At 40.3% G+C, this 24,994-nt stretch overlaps 5 protein-coding genes and 1 non-coding gene across 16 annotated transcripts in view; 1 reads left to right on the top strand and 5 right to left on the bottom strand.

The window, feature by feature from the left end:
• LOC124219573 (diacylglycerol kinase eta) overlaps nucleotides 1-5,976 on the bottom strand; it is a 34,015-nt gene extending 28,039 nt beyond the window's left edge. For 3 of the 6 annotated variants that reach the window (XM_069136356.1, XM_069136355.1, XM_069136354.1), the window contains exons 1-3: nucleotides 5,400-5,975; nucleotides 4,727-5,284; nucleotides 4,431-4,565 (exon numbers count right to left, since the gene is read on the bottom strand). In XM_069136356.1, the coding sequence (XP_068992457.1) occupies nucleotides 4,431-4,565; nucleotides 4,727-5,062 (471 nt within the window). In that variant the 5' untranslated portion in view covers nucleotides 5,063-5,284; nucleotides 5,400-5,975. Of the gene's footprint in view, nucleotides 1-1,839; nucleotides 3,297-4,430; nucleotides 4,566-4,726; nucleotides 5,285-5,399 lie in introns of those variants that run through there. The other 3 variants (XM_069136358.1, XM_046627291.2, XM_069136359.1) reach the window with 3 other exon arrangements.
• Nucleotides 5,977-6,842: 866 nt separating this feature from the next.
• LOC124219577 (uncharacterized) lies at nucleotides 6,843-13,950 on the bottom strand. 4 transcript variants are annotated; one of them, XM_046627309.2, is made up of 6 exons: nucleotides 13,676-13,950; nucleotides 10,405-10,484; nucleotides 9,500-10,306; nucleotides 9,195-9,423; nucleotides 8,994-9,084; nucleotides 6,843-8,910 (listed from the first exon to the last, which is right to left on the bottom strand). In XM_046627309.2, the coding sequence occupies exons 2-6, from the start codon at nucleotides 10,454-10,456 to the stop codon at nucleotides 8,800-8,802; spliced, it is 1,290 nt and encodes a 429-aa protein (XP_046483265.1). In that variant the 5' UTR covers nucleotides 10,457-10,484; nucleotides 13,676-13,950; the 3' UTR covers nucleotides 6,843-8,799. The 4 variants fall into 4 exon arrangements, with proteins under 4 accessions (XP_046483265.1, XP_046483267.1, XP_046483266.1 ...); XM_046627311.2 differs by lacking the exon at nucleotides 13,676-13,950 and adding an exon at nucleotides 13,295-13,392; XM_046627310.2 differs by lacking the exon at nucleotides 13,676-13,950 and adding an exon at nucleotides 12,059-12,220.
• TRNAR-ACG (transfer RNA arginine (anticodon ACG)) lies at nucleotides 12,880-12,952 on the bottom strand. Its single transcript has one exon. It is a non-coding gene; the product is annotated as a tRNA-Arg (tRNA).
• A 1,148-nt stretch (nucleotides 13,951-15,098) lies between the features above and the next one.
• Nucleotides 15,099-16,705, bottom strand: RpII33 (RNA polymerase III subunit RpII33). Of its 2 annotated transcripts, none has more exons than XM_046627314.2 (5): nucleotides 16,408-16,705; nucleotides 16,041-16,180; nucleotides 15,754-15,961; nucleotides 15,441-15,647; nucleotides 15,099-15,354 (listed from the first exon to the last, which is right to left on the bottom strand). In XM_046627314.2, the coding sequence occupies exons 2-5, from the start codon at nucleotides 16,170-16,172 to the stop codon at nucleotides 15,170-15,172; spliced, it is 732 nt and encodes a 243-aa protein (XP_046483270.1). In that variant the 5' UTR covers nucleotides 16,173-16,180; nucleotides 16,408-16,705; the 3' UTR covers nucleotides 15,099-15,169. The 2 variants fall into 2 exon arrangements, with proteins under 2 accessions (XP_046483270.1, XP_046483269.1); XM_046627313.2 differs by having other exon boundaries at nucleotides 16,041-16,185; nucleotides 16,408-16,704.
• Nucleotides 16,706-17,020: 315 nt separating this feature from the next.
• Nucleotides 17,021-23,632, top strand: SMC3 (structural maintenance of chromosomes 3). Of its 2 annotated transcripts, XM_046627301.2 has the most exons (19): nucleotides 17,044-17,355; nucleotides 17,429-17,504; nucleotides 17,598-17,776; nucleotides 17,994-18,152; nucleotides 18,315-18,474; nucleotides 18,553-18,838; nucleotides 18,927-19,101; nucleotides 19,183-19,296; nucleotides 19,431-19,681; nucleotides 19,746-19,889; nucleotides 19,979-20,290; nucleotides 20,384-20,695; nucleotides 20,808-21,009; nucleotides 21,099-21,389; nucleotides 21,507-21,769; nucleotides 21,842-22,007; nucleotides 22,104-22,242; nucleotides 22,351-22,588; nucleotides 22,735-23,632. In XM_046627301.2, exons 1-19 carry the CDS (start codon nucleotides 17,341-17,343, stop codon nucleotides 22,859-22,861), a joined length of 3,609 nt encoding a protein of 1,202 aa, XP_046483257.1. In that variant the 5' UTR covers nucleotides 17,044-17,340; the 3' UTR covers nucleotides 22,862-23,632. The 2 variants fall into 2 exon arrangements, 1 of the variants encoding a protein (XP_046483257.1); XR_006883417.2 differs by lacking the exons at nucleotides 22,104-22,242; nucleotides 22,351-22,588; nucleotides 22,735-23,632 and having other exon boundaries at nucleotides 17,021-17,355; nucleotides 21,484-21,769; nucleotides 21,842-21,978.
• Nucleotides 23,614-24,878, bottom strand: Spase25 (Signal peptidase complex subunit Spase25). The gene is made up of 3 exons (XM_046627319.2): nucleotides 24,701-24,878; nucleotides 24,146-24,450; nucleotides 23,614-24,059 (listed from the first exon to the last, which is right to left on the bottom strand). Exons 1-3 carry the CDS (start codon nucleotides 24,743-24,745, stop codon nucleotides 23,816-23,818), a joined length of 594 nt encoding a protein of 197 aa, XP_046483275.1. The 5' UTR covers nucleotides 24,746-24,878; the 3' UTR covers nucleotides 23,614-23,815.
• Nucleotides 24,879-24,994: the final 116 nt, after the last annotated feature.

Here is a 24,994-nt window from a genome sequence, read left to right as displayed (position 1 = left end):
TTATACGGTACACGCGGCTAGCCAACGATTTTAATTATAGATAACGGTGCTTGTTGTTTGTACTCCTTTCTGATAATATTTCCTCAGGGTGTCCCCCGGGGCTGAAACTGGATATAGATCATAGCGCTGTTTCACCGACCGCGTGCCGACACCTACTGTCAGTAAAACAGATCAGGAAACGCGGAAACCATCGATCCACTGATTTGAATTTTGGGGGTCTCTGTTTTCATCGAGGTTTTCTCGTTTTTTTTTTCCGACGTAGACCCGCGGCGAGATGTTCCATGACGATTATTATTATCTCTCTTCTTGTCCCAGGGAATGTATATCGCTCATTTTATATCCCTGTAAGCTGTGGTAGTATACCTATATTAATTCCGGTTCCTTTCTACACCGAGGAAGAGAATGACAGGCACATATCGAGCGTCACTTTATAGATATACCTCACAGTCATCCCTCTCTCAAATTTTCCGGAACCCTCTGACCTCTTTCCCGAATTCGTAACCGCTGAACTTTGACCTTTCATTTCCCGCTGCTCGTGGTGTTGGTGGTCGTAGCAGTTAGAATCTGGGGGATAGAGAGATGAAAAGAACGAAGGAAGAGGCCGACGCTTGTGAGAATTAAACAAGAGTAACCCTCCTCCCGCTCCTGTAGCGTTGCATCTCTCCTCGTCTCGCCCTCTCAATCTCTTTTTTCGTGTATTACGGTATAGTTGGCATGTGTTATAGTATAAGTATAGTATTATACGTTGGTATACCGCGTGTATATTGAGCGGTGGCTGAAAGGAGGTCAAGAGATAACCGCCGCATCCCCTGCTGCTGCTGCTGCTCCTGCCGCGGCTTATGTATACATATACCTGCACACCTATGTACACGAATATCCCGGTATAATACCACATTTATGAGACATGCGTCTTATACCTATATATGAGGCATTTCGTGCGAACATTTGATCCTTCGACTATGTCCCACTTGATCTGCGTATACATAATATATATATTTATGCAATATACATAGATGTATTTAAGCTATTGCTTCAAGTTCGACGTACAAACTTAGATTTTTATTTTTTATCATTATTCTCGAATTTTTTTTTAAATAACAAAATTGTCAGTAGCTTTATTTGTCCATGGAGTTTATTCAATAGATGATTCTGTTGCAAGATTTTTTTCTTACGCGAATGTATGATTGCTGGCAAATGGTTAATCGTGAAAGAATCAGCCGCGTTGTCGGAAAAATTATATTTTTCTTTACTGCGCAATTCAATTTTCTGCCTCATACATCCCGATCACTTCTTCGTACGAACGTTGCGACGGTTCGCTAGTCGAAAAATTTTTGCTGTATTTCCTCTGGGAACAGAACAAGGATAATAATAAAATAAAAAGACGAACAGCAAGGGAAAATCCGTGGGGATATCGAAAAAAAATTCTAGTTTTGATATTCAATTTCGATGATGTTTTCACTTATTCTCGAAACGACAACGCGATTATTTAAATTTTTATTGAACGTTGAAAGATGAGATTTTTCGTATGTGCCGCAGGTATTATATCAACTTTATGCAGTACAGAGGAAATCTGTACCGTGCCGATAGCTATGAGTCCATCCATCAATCATTCTTTCCGACTCTTGTAGAAAAAATAATGGTATAAACGCAAGCAACTTCAGATTGTGGACACAGCGAATCTGTCCAAGTTCGACTGTTGATAATAACGATGAAAAATGAAGTGAAATAAAATAGTAACTGAATGAATATATAATAAACTTTTTTAAATTGTTCCAATGTAATTCTTCCTGGCAATAATAGATTGTAAACAAAAGGTATTACTCAGGACGATAAACTCACCATATAAGAGCCGAGTCTTATTCGGAATGCTCGTTGTCAAAATTTATGAAATATGTGTTCTAGTATGTTTATCGTTATTATTACACTCCTGAATTACAAGTTACAAATATTTTTTCGGCTTTCATCGATTAATGTTCCGCGTTTTAAGTTCAATTTATTTTTGGACACGCGCAGCATAAATTCGATTTATTATTATTGCAGTTATAATTATTATTACTCTGTTATTATTATAGATATACCTATATTAGATGTAAAGACCCTTCAAGTGATTGTCGAGTGGAATGCTTACATTCGTCGTTACTATCAATATTACCATTAATTATTATTAACCATTTTAGTTATTGAACCGCGTTCCCAAGTATAATATACACAGTTTAATTAATTTTCTTCAATACCTCTCAATGATTATTCATTATTTTACTTATTACCAACATTGTAAGGCTTATTACATGAAAATAATTTTTGCTCCGAAGAAGTTTTGTGCATATCGAATAACATAGAAACCGAGCAACGAAATTAAATAAAACGATCCAAAGCTATCCCTTATCAACTCGTGATTTTTTCCTCTTCCCGTTGCGTACTTTAATCGGTAAAACTGTTACGATTATATACGTTTATCGCACGGCCTTCAGTAGTTCGTAATCACCATTTATTATACCCAAAGACGATGAGGAAGTAGACAAATTTAAAGTTCGCACAAAAATATACCGAAATATGACGTTAAAAAAGTCTGTCAAAAAAATTATCATTAATTTATGTATTTGTATACATTTGGTTTTTGTATATATGAAGAGGAAAGAATTTGATTGTCAATCGTCGATGATCGTACACACATCAATGTGTGTGGTATTATATTATATGTATATACATATATCGTATTAACGTAAGTTTGTAGATGTTATTAGTATGCTTGGTTAAGTACTCGCTTCTTACAGACGTTTGTTCCCATTTTTACAAGCTTCATAACTAACGATAGATAATTAGCTGTGTGCCGTTATACTAGAATTGTGATAATCTATAACATTAGATCTAGAAATACAGTTTGTTTATTGTTTTATTTTGTTGTTTTTTTTTCTTTTGTTTTCAATTACGGTGGTAGAACAAGAAAAGATTCGATTATCAATTAATGAGTTTGGAAATTTAAGATTTATTTTATATGTTTATCTCCGCACGAGGCGATATCTGCGCAGGTTTAACGCGACGTATACACGTAAATACAGTGAGGGTATAACATGAATTATTATGGGGTTGAGATTAAGACACGCAGCGGTGGCTGGGCCAGGCGAATCGGGTAGTCGGCTGGTTCGTTGCAATTCGTTAATACCTCCAAGTGCAACAAAACTCGCGTCTGTCAGTTGACCGCGGTGCGTGCGACGTGTTACAGGTTTCGCGGCGGGATCGCGACAGCCAAGTTATCGCGAGTGCCGACGCAGCGGCGGAGAGACGGCCCCTTGACCGCCGCTACTCTCTTTCTGCCTGCCCGACTGCCTACCCGCCTCGCAGCCCTGCGACGCGGGCCGACAGATCGAACGATCCCAACTTGGCTTTGCGCGCCGAACCGACAACGCGCAGGTCCCACGGATGACAGCAGCTGCGCCTTTTCCCTCCCTGTTTATTTATATGCTCATCTTCACCGGGTGTAAATTATGATTTACGTTGCATCGTTGATTTTCTGTCGTTTCCTTATGGAGAGTCAAGTGAAAGAATAGAGAGGAAGCGAAAGGCAGAGGAAAAACAGGTGGAATAAGAAAATTGCAAGTGAAACTGTAATATGTAAAGCGAGATGGACGCGTTATCGAGAATTCATTTAAAAGAACTGATAGATTCTTCTTTTCTTGAAAGATAATAATTTTCGCTCACAATCTTACATACCAATTGGGGTGGATGGTAGAGCTTTGTAATCGGAAGTTGGGAAAGTTTGAAGAAGGTTTCACGGCACGTACGCCGCATGCCGGAAATTTGATTTTTCTCACAAGCTTTCATCCCTAAATCCGGTTGATTGCGAATCGTTTTGCAGTTTGTGAAAAAATTTTCAAGAAATCCCCGGTCAGAGATACGGATCGAAAATGAAAGGTCACCTACCAACAATTTTCCGCAAAGATTCACGTCTTAAGGAATTAACCCATTTTTTTTCTTTACTTTTTTGATTTCGTTTAAAGTCATCGAAGTTTGAAAGGTCGCGTGAAATTCGTTAAGGCTTATCGCCGAAATACGAATCACACTTATTTCTCATTGTGAAGCGTCGGAACTAGGGGCCTAAGGGGGAAAAAGTATCCCTAGTTTTTTTTGTCTATCTCACGCCTATTGAAACTTCCGGACGACAGGCGGTCGACACCCGTGTGTGTTCGGTTGCTCTCGCGTGCACCCCACGGCGCATCGGCCGCGCCACCCGCGTCGCGTTGCGTGGTGACGAAAATGAGTAATTCGCTACGCTGTACTACGCTACGCTGAGTGAGTTGAGTGTTTTTGGTCGACCACCCACGGCTCGCCGGTATATATAGAGGCATACTTTTCCATCGCGCGTTGTACACCCGCATTGCGTTCAGACGTTACCGTCGCGCTATAATGGAAAAGGAATTCCGTAGACTCACCTCGTCGTCCTTCGAGCAGTAAAGCATTTGATCTTTCAATCTGAAATACCGCCTCCTCCACCGCTGGAATGACCATATTTGTTTCAAGAGGAATCCCTCCTTGGTACAGCAGCCGCTGCCCTCCTGCAGGGATGTCTATATTTCCTCATGGGAAAAACAGAGAGTGGTAAAAATGAACCGAGCTGCGAAATGAATCGCACGAAAATTTGAAAGACAGATCTAGGGGAAATCTGTCAAGCACTTAATGATTATTTTTTTTTAATCAACACAAAATTCGATATATATTATGGAATTACCTGAACATTATCTTCAATCTCTTCCCGGGTGCCTAATTTCCGTTCCTCATGGTCGTAAAATATTATTCCCGAGGGATCGGTACCACTGTTATAATTTTCATTCTCCTCCCGATTTTCGTCGTCATCGTCGTGATCCTCATCATCGTCATCATCATCATCGTCATCGTCGTTATCATCATCATCATCATCATCATCATCATCACAGCTGATGTCATTAATATCTTCCTTATTATTGACATTAATATCCTTAGTTGTGTTCTCCTTAATCCTCCTATTCCTTCGCCCAGTAATTACCGCGGTCGATGATGTTGCTGCGGATGATACGTCGGTCTCCATTTCCCGCCCACCATCAAAGGTGCAGCAGCCCCTTGTGCTACCCTTGCCTCGCAGTCATCATGCTGTTAGTTTGTTGCCTGTGCAGTCGATGATATTATGTGTCGATTCTCCGCACGCTTATCAATCCTCGGTGACGACGAATTCGTCGTCGTCCTGACTGCAATTACGGCGTCTCTGCGCCGCTCCTCGATCAACGCCCGAGTCCCTCATGTTGTAAATATCCTGTCGGAGAAACGATGCGTACGTAAGTCATAGTTCGCGGATATTTACACATGTAAACAATGACATCAACAGCTTTGACAGAGGTGGCTGAAGCTGTGATATTTCGTACGCATACCGTGTGATAACGTACGATTCGTGCGGGTTCGGCCCTTGATTTAACAAGTTGGTGGCTGCTATAGGTCAGCCATAGGCGACGTCTAGGTAACGAAATCTTCGAATTCATAACTCGGATCAATTTCTCGATCAGTTGTAATTTATAGTGACATTAATTACCGCCCCTACGGCCTATAGCGTGGAATTTAATCGGGGATTAATAATCACGATCGACGACGTTCGACTGCAGTTTATCGTCATCAAGACCATTGCCATCACTATCACCACCAAAAGTACTGTTCAGAATTGTTACAACAGGTGTAATACACTGATGCGTTACATGTTCGACGTACATGACATAAAAAAACAATCTTCTTTGGTTGTGAAAGATGGTTACACTGCACTTTTGGTTCGTCACCACGTGTCGTGAGCGTAATTATTAATGCAAAATTTCATGCAGTTTTGTAATTATCACCTGATACCTGTGATGTTATACTGTGTTACGCGTAAGGTCGTAACAGCGGATTAGGGCAGAATATCAAACTACAGCTAGGACTATCCGGGTGGAATGTGTCGGCGCGGAGGCGTGTCTTTGGCCCTTATTCAATTCCTAACCCAACCTGATGGAGACTGGCAAAAAAAAGCGGCTCGACTCGGGCGCCTAGAGTTCAAACGAATCGAATTGTACTGTACCCGCCATCTGTCCAAAACAAAATGCACTGTGTTTGTTTAAAACAACCGTCAAAGGGCTCTAACGGAAAATATTATTCGTACATTGCTTGTCGGTAACTGTGGCAGTTTGACAGCCGGTAATTTATTAGTTGGCAAGAATCAGTCAATATGTTGACGTTTTTGGGTTTTCTTTTTCTTCAAATTTCTCGCCCACGAAATCAGTGGTCTCGCCGTATCTGCGGCTTCGTGAATCAAGCGTCTGTTCGAATATTCTTGCTTTCTTTCCATTTAATTTATTTACATGACATACGTTATTACATGTACTATACAATACGTGATTATTACATGTAATTGTACAGTTCGATTATACATAATTAACACGAAACTGTCGTAGCTGTATAAAATTTACGGTGGCATGTTACGTGCGCGCATGCATTGATCAATGCTACGAATGTAATCACGCGGTGATGCTTTCTTTTTCTTTTTTTAATGTATTCACAACCTTAATTCAATTATACTCACAACATATACGACAAAACGAGACAAAACGAAATGATAGACAAGCCGAACGATGCGGCGATGATAACGCGGTCATAGGTTTACTTGTAAGTGTGTATATGCGTATATTAAGTAGATATGGTGATTAAAATCTACTTATCAACTAATTTCATAATCTATATCACTACCTATGCATATAGTTATCATTATTATTATTATTATTATTATATAGTTATTTGTATGCGCTACTTTTATCTATCACAATTGATTTTCTGAGAGTTCTCATCTGTGTAACATAGAAATATAATTTACGAGTGGGGGTTGTTTTTTTTCACTCGTTAATTTTTCTTTTTTGTCATTTGGGAAAACTTACAACAATAGACAATAGTCGAGACAAAAGGATCGCTGAATCGTGTCAAAAAATCAAAGCAAGGTTATTGAAAACTCGTATTTTCGATGTTTTCCCATTTTTCATCAGATTTGTAACAACCCCGTAAAACATATGTAAAAAGAACGGCTGAACTAATTTATCAAAAAAATTTCAAACTATGACGAATAATACTATGTGGATAACTACATTGCATCATGGATATTATTACATTTAAATTGCTAAGAAATATAAATGTCATAGACGTAAATGAAACATTCTGGATATGTGCGTAATAAAGGCTTTTTCAAAGCTACATTTCTATGTAGGTATTTTTTGGTCCGATGTTTTTGTCGTTTTTTTTTCGCTCCCTCTCATTAATATTCAGTTACAATGATGATTAATAGTAAGTGGTAATAACAGTAATAAATATTACTATAAGCAAGATAAATATAACGATAATAATAGTTATAATTAAATAAAGTGAACTTTACAATCTAGAATTAAATATTATAGGTATTTAGAATATATTTTATACCTACTAGAGCTGTACGATTAATCGTCATGATGGTATATAGTTTCAATCGATTGATTAATCGTGCAGTTCTAATACCTACGGTATTTAGCATAATACTTTTTTTCAAGTTTTTTTTTTCTATAATTCATATGTCTACTCTATAGAGAGAAGCATTGCGACGTCTCTTTCCCAGTTACTAATCAATTGACAGTTATAACAAGATTAGTGATGTAAGAGAATAAAAATCTATGTCTGTATCATGTATACAATACCCGTTATATTTTTACCGCTCATTGCACGAAGAAGAAAAGTAAGGCAACGAATTCCGAATTGAAAAATAGTTTGCTTCCATAATTCTATTACTATTAATACAAATATCATTATTATTCGTACAATGTCGACCTGAAAGAAAGAATAATGATAAAGGTCCAATACGCCGTGAACCGTTTACACCTGACTAACAGAGATAGAAGATTGTTTTTATAATTCAAAAGATTAGGAATCGCAACGTTATCTATGTTTACTTCAAAACACCCTAAGAAAAAAAAACAAAAAAAAAGAAAAGAAATCTTATTTGTACTTATCCGCCCTATAATTTGTTGGATCTCATATGGTATTTGCGGCATGTATAATATAGTCACATCGTCCTCCTTCTAACTATTCGTTCTATTGCACTATTCTTTTTTTTCTTCTTATTCACCCACGTATATTAAATATTATAATAATAAGAACAGTTAATTTTTTTGTTTTGTAATAGATCAGTGGTATATTTAAAACTTCATTCTCTTTTTTCGTTTCTAAACATACAAGTGCAAATTCACGTGCAAAATTATACAATTTGCTTGCATACGTCAATAAATTTTTTTGTCATGATTAATAATCATTGCGTATGTTGATAAAAAATTTGTTCATTAGTGATTCATGGACGAATACTATTATTTACATGTTAACGTATGACAATACGTAATATTTACGGAATGTGAACATTCTTATTGCTATATGTATTTCTATTCCAAAGTGGTGTATAAATGAAAAAAATAAATAACAGAGGAAAAAAGATATATAACAGCGCGAATTTTTCCTGTTCTCCGGAAAAAAAATTGAATAGAAACATTAGGAGTTGCAAGAAAAACAGTAAAAATTAACAGGATGTAAAGAAAAAAAATCAATTACTCAATAATCTTTTTTAAATCATTCTACTAATACTTGCGGCTCATCACAATCTACAAATATTAAAATATTCTATGCAATCAGTTTTTGACATTCTACAAGTAAGTAAAATCAATCGACCGACTGCACACGTTCGAGGAATTGATGGTTAAAACTTTTCCATCAACAACGTCTTCAATTTATCCTTACCTCTTTGTTTCACAATTTCGTGTGCTTGACGCTGTCAGTCCAATAATTTTGGATCGTCATAGCCTCGAGCGAGTTTAAAAATGAGTCGTTGTCCAGGCTGTACATTTCCTCCGAGTTATCCTATTGTCCATCAAAACAAAGGAAAGAACATATGTCTCAATTGCGAGTTATAGAAGAAATATCACCATAGTAATAGCAATTACCCTGATGGTTGAATCGTCGATGTAACCCGAGCTGTCCGGATTGCTGCATTTGTCACTGTTGAGCGTTTGAGGCGGATTCAAATACCTTCGTCTGTGAATGAAAGAGGAAACTCAAGTTAACCAGAAGAAGGAAAACGTAAAAATTTACCAACTCTTGTGTTATTTCCTGGTAGATATCGATGTACGTGTATATTTATGTACCTGTACATAACGAAACCCAGACTACCCATGGTGCCGAGTAAAACCAGCGTGGCCAAACAGCTTCCAGTGACGGCGGCGACGTCGATGGCGTTTGCAGTCGCGTTTCCCGAATTCTCGGCGAGCCTTTCCTGAGCCTGTTCGTCAGGCCTTTTGTCTCTCTCCTCTTGCTGATAGTCTCCGGCAAAGGCGCTTCTCGCTCTGCTCAGTCTTGGTGACTCGCTAACGGCACCTGGAATTAGAATTTGTGTAAATAGAGAACCGATCTTTTTCAAACGAGAAAACACGCATTCACGCAGTTATTGTACCTTGTAGAATGGAAGCTGCAGTGGCTATCATCCTCGTTTCAACGGCCTCGTCGTCTCTCAGATTCTCGACCTCGTCTTTATCATCATTAACATTAGTGGAAGGAATAAATTTAGTTCTGTCTAAGACCAGCTTAAACCTATTAGTAGTCGACGGTGTCTGTGTCGTTTCTTCACCGTCCTCCTCCTCCTCCCCCTCCGCGTCTTTCACGCGAAGCGGAAGTACCGCCAGATTACGATCGTCCTCCTCATCCTCGGTGTTGTTTTTTCTCCGGTAATCATCCGTCGTCTTGAATTTGTCTCCAGTAATTTTCGTCAATCGCGACGTTTTGTTACCGCCGTTCAAAATCCACGTGATTTTACTGTCCTTCTTCAACGACGAAGATAAACTTCTCAAGCTATTATTGTACTTGTTTTGTATATTGACGGCGTTTTCTTCATCGCCTGGGTTATTTAATACTGATGAATTTCTCCCATCCTTCTTCCGCTTTTCTTCCTTGTATAAGTTATTGCTAATTCCTTTTCCCGTTCCGTTATCGTTGTTGTTATCAGGTCTGATAATTACGGCGAGAAGATTTCGCGGCTCGCCGGGATTCGCGGTTTCGTTCGAAACGGCATCAACCCGCACGGGAATTTTATCCTGACGCAAAGGTTCGATTTCCGCCGCTTTAGACGCCTGATAAATGTCCCCTGTGACATTGTTTATACCCGGTAAAATCGGCGTCACCGTAGTCACCGGAATACGAACACCGCGGTCTTCCTGGACTTTTAAAGCCGTCGTGAACTGCGTTGTAGGAGCTCCCAGAATAACTGCAATATAAAGAAAGAATCTGTTTAGCGAGCAACCTATTACCCTGGCAGTCGTGGTATTCGATTTTTGCTTATCAATGCGAAATGATCATGCTCACCGGTAAATCGCAGAGTAACCCAAAACCAATGCATCCACCAGTGGAGGGTCATCGCGGCATTCGAATCGCGTCGGGAACTCCTGCGCAAATTAAAAATATTCTTCAATATTAGAATATTACGGATCAGGCGGGACTCTTTTGTCTACACATGCAACGATGATTCATTTAATAACCGCGTTAAATATGTAGTTATTCATAATTAATGTTTCCAGGTTGTTTCAAGGTCACTTAATATAGCTTACGGCGTTCGTTTCGATTTCTTTTCCCAGACTGCACCGAGTCTATCGAATGCGATCCGAAGCGCAAAAATATATATTAGATTATCGGATTAATCGCAACGTGTGCAGTGTGTACATGATATGTATGCCTACGTGCAATACATACATACATATATGTATAATAATATCGAGGCCACGGAGAAACACGCCTAAGTGTATATAAATATATGAATGTATAGCTGGCCATGACGATGCGAAGGAGGATATACCTACCTATGTATAATGATGTTTGTAAAACTGTGTCGACCGGAAGCCAAATGAAATACGCGCGCGGGTTTATGTGTATCATACACATTACATTATTACACCAATACCAACAACTCCTAGCCGAACCCTCGGATCGTGTATTTTTTACATCCGCATGCACGTTGCTCGTGATTATAATGTGGAATACACGTCTATTCGCTTATTTTCTCCAAACGCGGGAAAATTTTACAACTTACATGGGTATGTGTAATGTAGACAATAAGTCTGCACTGCTGAGACTGATTCGTCGTGCTACTTGAATAATTTAAAAAGAAAGTTTAAAGCATCGCGCGTTAGAGTGCAGTTGATGCAGATATTTCAGTCTAGCAGCTGCCTCGGTATAAGCCTCGTGTCTCGCTCTGTAATTATACCTGCATTATACCTAATTAACACGAAAACAGTATGAATATAGATATAAATTAAGCTGCATAATTCATACCACAATAACGACAATTTTGCTAAAATAAAATTCCCTAACTTTTCCCGTCAAAAAATTCAGAATTCCCCGACGTTTTCCCACAGAACTTAGGTAATGTTGGGCAGCTTTTACAAACAAAAGCTCCAGAAGTTGTGCACCTTGAATGTACAATTATGGATCTAAAAAACACATATATAGTATTGCTTCGATTCACATGAATAATTAGAAATTTAACGATACCATTCCGAAAGTTAGCTTAGCTGAATTTACGATACACAGCTGAAGTTTGATATCGGTTTATAAAAAAAGTGCGTTTTTCCCTACGGACCATCATAATTCTCTGACTTTTCCCTATAGATGAAATTCCGTGACTATTCTCGGTTTTCCTGGTTTTTCCAGGTCTGTCGCCACCCTGAATAATACAATAGAATCGAAAACGGAGATAAATTTTCTCAATTATTGTATTTCTGCCGCGAGTGAGTTTCAATGATGAATACCTATTTTACATGTGGGGGGAGATGGGGGGGGGGGGGGGGGGGGGGGGGGGCGTTAAAATATTCTGGAATTGTAAATCTATTTAAACCACAAACTGTACCGTGAAATAATAATCGCACAAACGATACATGTATATGACATATTCGTCACACCCGAAACGGAACTTTTCGAGTGAATCACTACGTCGGAATCACACAATCGGTATGATGTTATATACCTGAGGTATAATAATTACACGGCTTCAAATAGCCAGCTGAGAGCCACTGCGCGAAATATATCTCTCGGTGTTATAAATAATTTGGGGATGTAAAATTGTTAATCTCGCTGTAACCAGATGTTTTTGTAATCAAAGACGAAATGAATAACTCTCGACTCGTCGATTCCATGACGGAAAACTGAATTTACCGTCCGTTTTTGCGTATTATATTCTCTAGTCTCTCGAAATCGGCAACTCTGATAGGCTGACGCACATGACGTCATATTTTCATAACGAGCACAGCCGTCGGTGCGCGGTTGCTTTCGAAACCCTTGAATAACCGCTGCTCTACGGACTCCGTTAAGTCAAGAAGCCTGTTAGTTTCGTGCACACTTATCGTTAATAAAAATGACGACTATTAATCGGTGTTGGTGTTGTTACGGGAGTATATATCGTGTACAGGAACCGGGAGAGGCTGAATTGTCATGCTCTCTTAAATCCGAGACCGCGGCGAAACCGTCGACGCGAATCGTGACATGTACATAGTTGTAACTAAAACTGCACCGTCGCTCCTTCTTTGCTTTAATCTTCTTGCCCGGCACGCTTTAGATGTGCTCTTTGTTTGTTCCTTTACACGGATGTCGAAACAATTCAACTGATCCGTTACGTTTATACCGGGTGATTCATTATTCTCACCCGCAAGGATGAATTAGAAAACGATTTAGAGAATTGATATTTAGAAAAGAGGAAAGAATAGTTGAGAATAATTGCTAACCATTGGATCGTCGATTTTACTGCTAAAACGTGTGTGTCTACAGAAAAAAAAGGAGAAAAAAAACTACCGATCCTGCCAGGATTCGAACCTGGAATCTTCTGATCCGTAGTCAGACGCGTTATCCGTTGCGCCACAGGACCTTGTTGGGGATACTCTAGCAGTGGCGAAACACAAATGACGACCGGCCGAATATCACGCCGGTGATAACTATTACGCAGAAACGTGAAACGAATCGTTTACGATCTACACCGCGTGTTACGTATACGAAATTCGAACTACGCGTCATCGAACGGACGTATAGGCGAGTTATTTTTACGCTGTTCCTGAATCGTATTTTCTATTCGAATTTGTTGAAAATGTCGATAGATTTCCAACTCGATTAGCAGCAACAATTACGTATTTTATGCAGGCTGTAGAGAATCTGTTTCGCTTTTAAATCGGTTTTGAATTAAAAAAGCGAACAATATCACAGGTGTACGTACCTAGTTCAGTTGGTGGGCTACAGCTGTCAGTAAATACGTTAATAGAACGGCGATAAAGCCGAGAAAGACCAGAGAAATAAACAATTGGTAAAAATAGTCATCAAGAGACAGAGAAAGAAAGAAGGAGAGAGAGAGAAGGTAGCGGACGGACGGCTGGATGTCATTCGATCTATGTTCTATTGGATGAAAATTGGTATGCACACATACGCTAAATAAATACTACTCAATTCACTCGAAACCTTCACACAGCTCTGTGTGAATATGAAATTTGGCCGTCCATCCTACTAAATTCACGGTAATTATAAAGCAGATAGAAAAAGATTTGAGATAAGATAGTCAAATCTGGCAACAACAATGATTACGCACGAAAAATAATCCTACCTGGAGGTATAATATCGATAATGATATTATTGTCTGTCGTCAGGCTGTACACACGCGGGAACAGCAGGGTTAAAAGTATCCGTGGATGTGTTTCACACCCTGATCATTGTCACTGTAATACGCGGTGCACAACATTGCGGCATAAGCGCGTGTGTTCTTGCATTTAATGAACTCGCGTTGACACGCACGAGTTATACGACTCGTGAAAACTGTCGCGAAACGTCAATTGACTCGCTGTTGCCGCCATTTTGTTATTGTGTATATGAAAATTACCACCACCTCCACCTCCGCCACAGGCGCATGCCCGTCTTCAGGTGCGCAGAAAACCACCTGTGTGTTGCCACGGGTGGGCGGGCCTAGGGTGCCGCCATCTAGTGGTCATGCTCATAGGTACCAGAGGTAACGGCAGTGCTTTATACCATAGACTTATAAAGATATGCTTTATACTTGCCTCCTAATTATAGACAAATCAGAGTACAGACCACTGCGCTCCGAACAACTTCGTTGCTGTCTTGCACTGTCTTGTTAGCACGCGGCTCGTATTGCTCCGGCGAAACTCAGAGCTCTTCAGGTGGATTTGTACTTGATTTACCACAATTATGCATTATTATCGCATCAGGGAAATAACCACCCATGTACCGAAAATGGTACAAAGTACAAATGACAGCAAATTTGACTGTACTTGCGGGCAATAGTTTTACAAAAAATTTCTACAGGATATGGAACCTACGTATGTATGTATATTCTGTTTGATTGTGCAATCAATCTGAAAAAGGCAGATGTTATAAAAGCTTTGAAAGCTGTTAGCAGGCAGACCTCTCTAAATGCAAAACCCTTCGATTTGGTAAAAATAATGGAAGAGACTGAGCCAGCAAACGCTCAAGGTTTTCAAGTTCAAAATGGTTGGATACAGATACTTAATTCATGTGAACAACGAAAGAATGTTTGCTTTGAACCCAGACAAGGAAGCTCGTTACATTAAACAGCTATTTTTTAAAGATGAGACGACTTCAGGTTTTGTATCAAAATTTTTTTTATATCTCTTCTACTTTATAAATTTTGGAACGAAGTTCCTTATTTTAATAATTTTTAAATGTTTGAAATAAAACGATGAATTATCAAAAAAACTTTTTCGCTTTCAAGACTACATACCAAACTTTACGAATTTTGACTTCAAATGCACCGTTTCAGAAAATACGACATAATCGATTAATTTTTACTGATTCAATCGAGATGCGTTAGATTATATTTTGGACTTAATCATTTTTGCCTTAGTGGCCATCGCTAAATTGTACCAAGATAAGTAAACAGTATTTCACATCCATAGAGGATGAAACGCCATCTCATATACGCTACGGTATTATTGTTTCGGTATAAATTCTGAACTATAAAAGAAAAAATAGAACAACAGTTACTATGATTTTTATTGTTATTATTATTATTTTTATTAAATCGATAGTTTGAGTGCTTGTGGGGATAAATTATTACAGATATTTAGTGATGAATGCTAAGTGCGTCATTTTGTACTTCGTGGCTCAGCTGTGTCTGCAGATTAGACAATTTGTTTTTCAGGGCAACTATACCCATCATGACAATATTTTCGGGCTTCAGAGCACCGCTGCTTTCGACATTGAAATAATACTTGTTAGGCTTCGCTTCCCAGTTGAACGGCGCTTCATCTGTACATACAAAAAAATAAGAACTGCGTGTAGATGCACAAATTGTTTGAAGTAAGTTAAAATTTTCTTCATTTAATTACTCTTACACTGATCTTCATCGAGCTCAGTATATTCCGACTTTGGCCACTCATCGGGCTTGGGAAACAATGTATGACGCATCGCATTGTCTGGATCATATTCAAAGCTGACACCAGCAGTGGGGTTCCACTTGGCGTGTTCTTTTCCAAATCCCTTTTTTGCATAAGCTCTCAGCTTTAGTTCCTGGCCTTTTCGCAGTTTGACGATGAGTATTTCTACAAACGAAAGGATAAAAACATTGTGTAGGAATAATTTATGATATCAAAGCAACTTATTAATGCTACAAACTAAACAGAGTGGTCATGAAAACTGTAAACCAACCATCTGTCTCTCCATATTCGCTTGCATCGTCTTCTCTGTGTCTCGAAGTAACTGGCAGCACTCTGGGGTCACTGGATTTCAGATCGGCTGTTGTCACATGTCTAGTTTGATCCTCTGCGCACTTGACATCCAGTGTGAATTCGACACTGCAGTCAGGGCAGAAATCCATACACTGACAGTCCCTTGTGTATAAAATTCTGTCAACCACCTACGAAAACAAATGAACAGGCAGTAGAACTATTGTTCTTTCTTAGCAAGAAATGGTTTCAAAAATAAATCGATCTCACGTCGTCACTGATCAACGGTATCATTCCAATCCTATGTGCAAGAAACTCGTCGCTTAAAACTGTTGAATTCGCTTCAAGCTGTATCCAGTCTATGGCCATTGTCGGAGTTTCGGCAATAAACACTCGCCTCATGCTGTTGGCTACGCTGCACCACAGAACATACGAGGTTATAATGAGATTGAACGCTAGTCTGTTTTGTCAAGCGACTGAAAAAGCAGGTGGCAAAAATGGCGAATAAAATTTTTTAAGGCAAACTTTTACAGCTACATCATAAATTTTTCCGAAAAATTTGAAAAATACAGCGAGTTTATAAGAAGATCGTTTTGATTAAAACACGTCGAGTTAGGTTAGGATTTTGTTTTTTTACCTTAGTTCGGTGTCTTCTACCTGAAATTTAACGTTCTCTTCTGTGAGATCGGTTATATGAACCGAAGGCTGATTAGCGTACGGCATTCTGTATTATTTTATTCTCAATTAATGCAAAAATGCAAAAACACTCCACTGTTTTCGCAATAAACTCAAACTTGTCATTTGTGCACGGTTATTCAATGTTCAATGGTCACTTGAAGTAGAATGTGTGCCGAAATAATCCGTTAGCTCCAAAAAATCCCATAGGTTAACGCAAGATGGCCACCAAGGTACGGTGCATCATGCCCCTGACACTCACCACTGCTCGTATACTAAAAATTTGTACGCGTCTTGTCCCCGTTTTTTAGTTCCTTTACGTGGCGCTAGTAGACTTCTGACACGCTCGCTGCCCTTGCTGACCGCGCGCAAGCATCGCGCAAGCTCCTTAGGTCACTACTAGCGCCACTAGTGGTGGAAATTAGCGGCAGAATCGAAGGACATTTTGCGAACCACATTTAGCAGCGTGTGTCAGGGGGTTGCGGTGCTTCATCAGTGATAGACTGCACGATTTCAATGCCTGGGTGGTGCATAGAACGCGCAGCTACTTTAAGCCTATGGTTTGGTATCGTTCGGGAACCTTCGTGCATTATCGGAGGCGACGCAGTTTTCAGCGCTCCCGCCGAAATGGTTAACAGTTGGCAAACCTGAGTGTGTCCACGCACCGTGTTTGTTATTTCTCTGTGTTAAAAGTACGCTCTAAACACGATTTTTGGGAGCCCGATTAATACCCCGAAGCGTAAAAAACCCTCACTAAAAATAAGCCGGTAGAATAACGCCCGGACGCGCCGTTTTCGTGTGGCGTCGACCCGTCGTTGTGATGGGTATCAAACGTCACTCTGAATACACTGTGTGAGCTAACCGGACCCAACGATCGTCCAGCTCGCAGACTAACATGTACATCAAACAGGTAAGCCGCCCTCAAATCTCGCTGCAGTCATTTCGAAAATCATCCTGAATGATAACGTTGCATTTTCTTCTAGGTTATCATACAAGGTTTCAAATCCTATCGAGAACAGACCGTTGTAGTGCCCTTCGATCCGAGGCACAATGTGGTCGGTGAGTAGAGATATTCTTCTTTCCGTACCTTTAGTTTTGTCTTTCAGATTTCATGATTCTGTCAGCCCTTTTATACATTTTCACTTGTTCAAGTCGGCAGGAATGGATCGGGCAAGAGCAACTTTTTCTACGCTATCCAGTTTGTGCTTAGCGACGAATTCTCCCACCTTCGGCCTGAGCAGCGTCAAGCCCTTCTTCACGAAGGCACGGGTCCACGCGTCATCTCTGCTTATGTCGAAATTATCTTTGACAACTCGGATGGACGTCTTCCGGTGGGTTTTATTATACCACATCAGCAAGGTTAACGCTTCCTGGCTTATACCTTGGAGCACACAAGGCTGCACAGTTTTCTAAAATTTATATTGAAACAAGATAACGATCATTACGTTGGCAGTTGGTTGTTTTTTATTCTCTGGTTAATTTATCATCCAGATACGAAGTTGTTTTGCAGAAATATCTGTTTAATTTTTGGCTTCACTGTCTTTACAGATCGACAAGGATGAGGTTTATCTCAGGCGAATGATCGGGTCGAAAAAAGATCAGTACTTTCTGAACAAGAAAATAGTGACGCGAAGCGACGTCATGAATTTGCTCGAATCGGCTGGATTTTCCAGGTCCAATCCATATTACATCGTCAAGCAGGGAAAGGTATGCGCCAATAATAAGTTTTGTATATTTTGTATTTTGCTAAATGTCAAATAATCCGAATGATACTAACTACATTCGATATTATTGTGTATACAGAATTTTATAGGAATGACTAATATAATTTCATTCTCTGAAATCGATTGTTTCCTTGACTTTCATCAGATCAACCAAATGGCAACGGCCCCAGACTCGCAGCGGTTGAAATTGCTCAGAGAAGTGGCCGGCACTCGAGTCTACGACGATAGACGCGAGGAGTCAAAGGCGATCCTTAAAGAGACTGAAGGAAAGCTTGAGAAAATAGAAGACTTTTTGCGAACCATAGGTGAGATGATTCGATTGTAGTTATACATTCCCCAAAGGTGGTACAATCTCATGATTTCACACACTTGTAACCTTACAGAGGAGCGTTTGAAGACATTGGAGGAGGAAAAGGAGGAGCTGAAGGAGTACCAACGCTGGGACAAACAGCGGCGGTGTCTGGAGTACACAATCCACGAACGCGAGCTGAAGGAAAGTAAGAAAAAGCTGGAAGACTTGGAAGAGTCACGCGCTAACAGCGGTGCTATGCAAGCCAAACTTGGAGCCGATGCGAAGGCTGCCCAGGAGGCTGTGCGTTCGGCAGCCAAGCGGCTCAAGGAGGCCAAGAAGGAGGTGAGTTCCGCCAAGGAGGAACGCGACACGCTCAGGTGAATCTAAGCTTCTGTTTTGTCCTTTTGTACTGCGTTTTCTGAGGCTAATTATAAAACTGGCGTCACTGCTGATGTTTTATTCCAGTGCTGAGCAGCAGCAGCTCCTCAAGGAGAAGACCAAGCTCACGTTGACGATCAACGATCTGCTCGAGGAGGTTAAGGGTGACAATGACAGCAGAAAAAGAGCGGAGCAAGAGCTGGAGAAGTTAAAAATAAACATTGCTGGGAGGGAAGAGGAGCTCGAGAAGATAAAGCCTCAGGTATCAACTGTGTTTTTTTTTTATTCATCACTAGAAATGTAGGAATACTTTTCTATCATATGTTGTCGCAATACTTTCCAGTACGAGCAAATGAAAGGCGTTGAAGAAGAATGTACGCGTGAACTCGCGCTGAAGGAGCAAAAGCGGAAGGAGCTTTACGCGAAACAAGGCAGAGGCGCTCAGTTTACAAACAGGGTAAACAGATTCTTTTTCGCACTTCTACCTTGAGAAATCCGTCCTTTTTCTTTCTTGACTTGGTAATTCTGGCTTCTTTTTGTTCTTGACTATGTGATTTCAATCTGTTTTTTTTCTTTCTTTGTACTGTTCAGGCAGAAAGAGACAAGTGGATTCAGGACGAACTCAAGCAGCTTACCAAGCAGATCAAAGACAAGCAGGATCACCAGGCAAAGATAAGCGAGGACCTGAAGAGGGACGCCGAGAAGCAGATCGCACTCGAGAAGAAGATTGAGGATCATACGCGTGAAATGGAGCGTCAAAGGGCCTCGATCGATGAACACAACAAGCAGTATTATGACCTTACCAAGGCCAAGGATCAATGCCAGGCTACACGGAAGGAACAGTGAGTGCGTCGAGTGATTTTTAGACTTCTGACTATTCCCTGATCATTCGAAATTTCTTACCAGATACCGCCAGGAAAGCGTTCTTCAGTTAAATCTTTCGGGACTGAAGGAAGACCTTGCGAAGGCCGATCAAAGTCTTCGTTCCATGGCTGGAAAACCAATCCTGAATGGCAGGGACAGCGTTCGCAAAGTGTTGGACACGTTTCGGTGAGTCGAAAATGTATCAAGATGTTTCCTGTCGATGCGTAAGAAAGAAAAAGTAAAACTAATTTCGAGCTGATTTTGTGAATGATCAGGGAACGCCGAGACATGGCGCACGAAGTGAGCAGCTACTACGGCCCTGTGATCGAAAACTTTGACTGCGACAAGAGCATCTACACTGCGGTTGAAGTGACCGCCGGTAATCGACTGTTTCACCATATTGTCGAAACGGACAAATTCGGTACTAAGATACTGAAGGAAATGAACAACCAGCAGTTGCCTGGTGAGGTGACTTTCATGCCTCTGAATCGCCTCCACGTCAAAGTCATCGATTATCCTCAGACGAGCGATGCCATACCAATGATATCAAAGCTCAACTACGATCCCAAATACGATCGTGCTTTGCGGTAAGCTATTTTATCCGAGAGATAAATACAAATCGATGTGTTTGTTTGGCTACTTTTATTCGTATACATTTCACATTGATTCTCATTGAACAGATACATATTTGGAAAGACTTTGATCTGTCGAAACCTGGAGGCGGCGACGAGCCTGGCACGAACATCTGGACTGGACTGTGTGACTTTGGAGGGTGATCAGGTGTCTTCAAAGGGTTCTCTGACCGGTGGCTACTTCAACTCGTCCAGATCTCGTCTCGAGATCCAAAAGACCAGGTCAGAACTCATGACGCAGATCAGCACGCTTGAGGAACAGATGTCGACGCTGAAAGATGAGCTCAGGACCACTGAACAAAGCATCAGCTCCTACGTCAGCGAGATGCAGAGAACGGAGACTAAGAACAGCAAGGCTAAGTCAGTTTTTAATCGCGCATTTTCATCGGCTCTCGGAAATTCTCCAGAATTTAATTAATTGGCGCTAAATTAAAGAATGGGGTTTGATTTTTTGCTGTAAATCATTATTCAGAGACATTTTCGATAAAATGAAGGCAGAGATACGACTGATGAAGGAGGAACTCAGCGCTATCGAGAGATACAGAACGCCCAAGGAGCGCAGCTTGGCTCAGTGCACCTCTAATCTCGAGGCGATGACTGCTACCAAGGAGGGCCTGGAGAGTGAGCTGCACCAGGAGTTGATGGCTCAGTTGTCAGTCGCTGATCAGCACCAGGTGAAAAAAAAAATGCACTACCCTACTTTTTTTTTCACGTTCATCAACTGTTATCAGGCGACTTTAATTTATTTATTTAATTTTCCCAGGTCGATACGCTGAACGATGACATCAGACGTCTGACTAAAGAAAACAAAGAGGCGTTCGCCAAGAGAATGCGGCTTGAGGCGGACAAAAATAAACTCGAGAATCTGCTGACGAATAACTTGGTGCGGCGTAAAGACGAGCTGGTTCAAGCACTGCAGGAAATCTCCGTCGAAGATCGTCAGCGTCAGTTGGAATCATCCAAGGCGCAGCTCGCGGATATCGAAAAGCGCCTAGTTAAAGTAAACTCAGACTTCAAGGCACAGAATGACAAGGTTTCTAGCGCCATGAAGAAGGTGAGATGCATTCAAACGTTTTTCTTAATTCTGCTGGCTCTCCTCAAAATAAAAAAATCCCGTCTTTTAATTTGGTCTAACTAGTAATGTGTAGAAAATTTTATTGCTGTTCGTCAGCAAAAAGCCGAGTCAGCGGAAGTCGAGAAGTGGAAAGTTGCGGAGAAGGAGGCACAGGAGAAGATCGAGGCAGATGCTAAGGATCTGGAAAAACTGGCAAGCAAACAAAACATCGTACAGCAAAAGATTGCCGAGTGTACGCAGAAGATCACTGAGCTCGGTGCTCTGCCGAGTCACGAAGCGTTCGGAAAGTTGAGTAAATTAACAACGAAGCAGCTGTTCAGAGAAATGGAAAAGGCGAATAATCATTTAAAGAAATACAGGTAAATGCAAATGCAACAACGACATCCGATGTTACTACAGATTTCTTATATATTTACCATCAATTTCTTCAGTCACGTCAACAAAAAAGCACTGGACCAGTTCATGTCATTCAGCGATCAAAAGGAGAAATTGGTCAAGCGTAAGGAGGAACTGGATCGCGGTGATGAAAAGATCAAGGAACTCATGCTTGTCTTGGAGCAGCGCAAGTGCGAGGCTATACAGTTCACCTTCAAACAGGTAGTTTCAACTAGTCATGTTTCCTTTATTCAGAAATTCCTGACTTTTCTTAGCAACAAATATATCGAGACAACTATTGTTTATTCGTGCTTAAAGGTCAGCAAGTATTTTAGCGAGGTTTTCAAGAAGCTCGTCCCTTCTGGACACGCCCAGCTTGTTATGAAGACAGCGGATGGCGAGGAGGGAGATGACACTGTTCCAGAATCTGCAGACTCCGACCGATTTGTTGGTGTCGGTAAGTCCAGAAAATATGTATTTCACCTGTCTTCCATCGAAAATGTAAGATAATTCAAATTTATTACGATAGAGAATTGAATATCGACTTCTTCATTATTTTCGGTAGGAATTCGGGTATCGTTTACCGGCCACAAAGCCGAAATGCGAGAGATGAATCAACTCTCGGGTGGTCAGAAGTCGCTAGTCGCCCTGGCGCTTATCTTCGCTATACAAAAATGCGACCCGGCCCCGTTTTATCTCTTCGACGAGATTGACCAGGCCCTCGACGCCCAGCATCGAAAAGCCGTCGCAGACATGATCCATGAACTGAGCTCCGATGCGCAATTTATCACTACGACATTCAGGCTAGTACTTATTGTTGTTAGGGATTTTCTTCGCCTCTTTATAATCCACAATCCTAATCTTGACAATATTGATATACAGATATTTAACTATTACTTGAGAGTTTGAAATTATAATGTATTCAATTTACTGTCTGATTCATTTACAGACCCGAACTTCTGGAACATGCCAATAAATTTTACGGTGTTAAATTCCGTAACAAAGTGTCGCACGTCGAGTGCGTATCGAGAGAAGAGGCGGCCGATTTTGTCGAGGATGACACAACGCACGGTTGAACCAAACTGCATAAAACACTAGGATCATTTGTAAACTATATAAAATCAAACGCTGGTATATGTATGCATGTACATACATATTCCGTTGCAACAATTGAGTAATTATAAATCATGATTTGATGTATACATACATACCACATCATACAGATTATTTCTTTTTTTTTTTCTATGGTGGAATTCAGATGCTTAGCGATTCGTATCGTGATCTATACTTTTGTAATTGATCTATTTACTTATACTATATACAGATGAAAATAGAAAAAAAATGAAGAAAAAGAAATTCACCTTTGTGCATTTCGATGATATGAAACAAATGGAAATACTGTATTGTTCTGAATATAAGCCGAGGTTTTTTTATGGTTGAGAGCACTCGCCAAAATTGTCCTAGTCTTACACACGTTTTATGAGCGGGTAACTGTGGCAAACATTCTAAGATACTATCTCAAAATTGGGGGTCGTCTTATACTCTGAACAATACAGTGATTAGATTTTCATTCTTCGAAAATCTCAGACGATCATTATTGGGATGAAATAAAGAACCACATCTTTATTTCATTATCTCGTTTATCTGTAATTTAGAAGAAATGAAATAACCAAGTTCAATTACATTTATTCTAATTTACAAAATTTGCTATAATTTTAAGATTTTATCAAAGAGTAGTTTTCACGGTCTTTGTGGAAACATTCTCGAGACCAATTTGTCTCTGCGTTTTTATTTTTGAGGACTGAAAGACGGTTGGTTTCTATTCAACCAAAGTTTCAATTAAATTATATTCAACAAAAAATTACTTGGAATAACTACGTTAAAATAGTGAAAACGGAACACGCGAGGAAGAGAGATTCTTTCCGCCGCCAGTATTAATAAATAGGTACATACATAAACATATTTAAGAAAGTAGAAAAAAAGTCTTATACTCGAACCAGACTGTTTCTATTTCTTACTTATCACCAAATTTATTTGTCCTTGCGACTGGCAGTCAGACTATCATGCAAGTTACTGACCATGGTTTCAACCAGTTCTGGAATGATAACGCCGTTGCTGTCTATGAATTTGGCCACGGAATTCGTGACTGAAGTCTCGTTGGACGTTCCGGCTTTTTCATCCCTTACCGAAAGTACCAAATTGTATTTGTCATCATATTTTTTCAGGTATGAACTCGCCTCCCACACCAATTCTGGATCGAATCCAGCCGGGTCTCTACAACAACCGAATTGAGAGAGAGAAATTAAACCTGTGCAATTCATAGCTTGCTAATTTTCTGGAGATCATTCATCTTTCTCTACCTTTGAGTTGCTACCACAAATATCCCCTTTTCCTTGTACGTTGTGTATAATGTCAGCACTCCCATAACGACAAAATACTTCGACACGCAGGCAATTAGCACAGGCTTGGATGCTGGGAACGGATTCATGTAGTCCCAGAGAAGAGCAACCATTGCAACCCCGACGGCGATGCCGCACAGTGCCAATCTACCGTCAAGTAGCGAGAAATTCTCCACGTAATTGTACTTCCTGGTCAGTATATCCTTGACTGCGTCGTCCAGAGCATTCTTCACTGCAGAACCATCCCACTTGTTGACTTTGATCAGCTGAAAGGAGAATGTGTGATACGTAAGTTGGAAATTTTTCACTTGAAATTGTATGAATATTACGAGTAAATTAAGGTTTTGGGTGAATCCTTCGAGACGTTGAACGAGTTACTGATCAAACCAACTCTGCACCACGTCAAGTGTTCCGTTTCTGTGATTTACCATCACCATATTGCTGGTCGTATTTAACCTGTGATCAAATAGATTTTCGACCAAAAGTGGCTCTGTCCCTTCTATTCTCAATACTCACTGCAGTTTCGTCCTTCTGGTCTTTTTTACCAGCCATTTCGAACATGTTGAACAATGATGTTTTGCCGATGTAAATGCTTATCCTACTCGGATACGGCACGTCACCAATGATTTTTATAACCTCTTCTCTGCACGGCGCTCAGGTGCCGCTACCTTTTTCTTTCTTTACCCACGGAACATTAGACTTGTATATAGAGATGAAACGCGAGGTATAAATACTGATATCACAGTTAGATATCGAGACCAGTGACTTACAGAGTTAATAGAGAGTCCATGATATACATAGGCCGTGTTC

Source organism: Neodiprion pinetum, chromosome 5 (assembly GCF_021155775.2).
Source record: "Neodiprion pinetum isolate iyNeoPine1 chromosome 5, iyNeoPine1.2, whole genome shotgun sequence".
NCBI classification, from domain to species: Eukaryota; Metazoa; Arthropoda; class Insecta; order Hymenoptera; family Diprionidae; genus Neodiprion; species Neodiprion pinetum.
The sequence above is the reverse complement of the archived record's forward strand: the minus strand, read 5'-3'. Positions and strand labels throughout refer to the sequence as shown.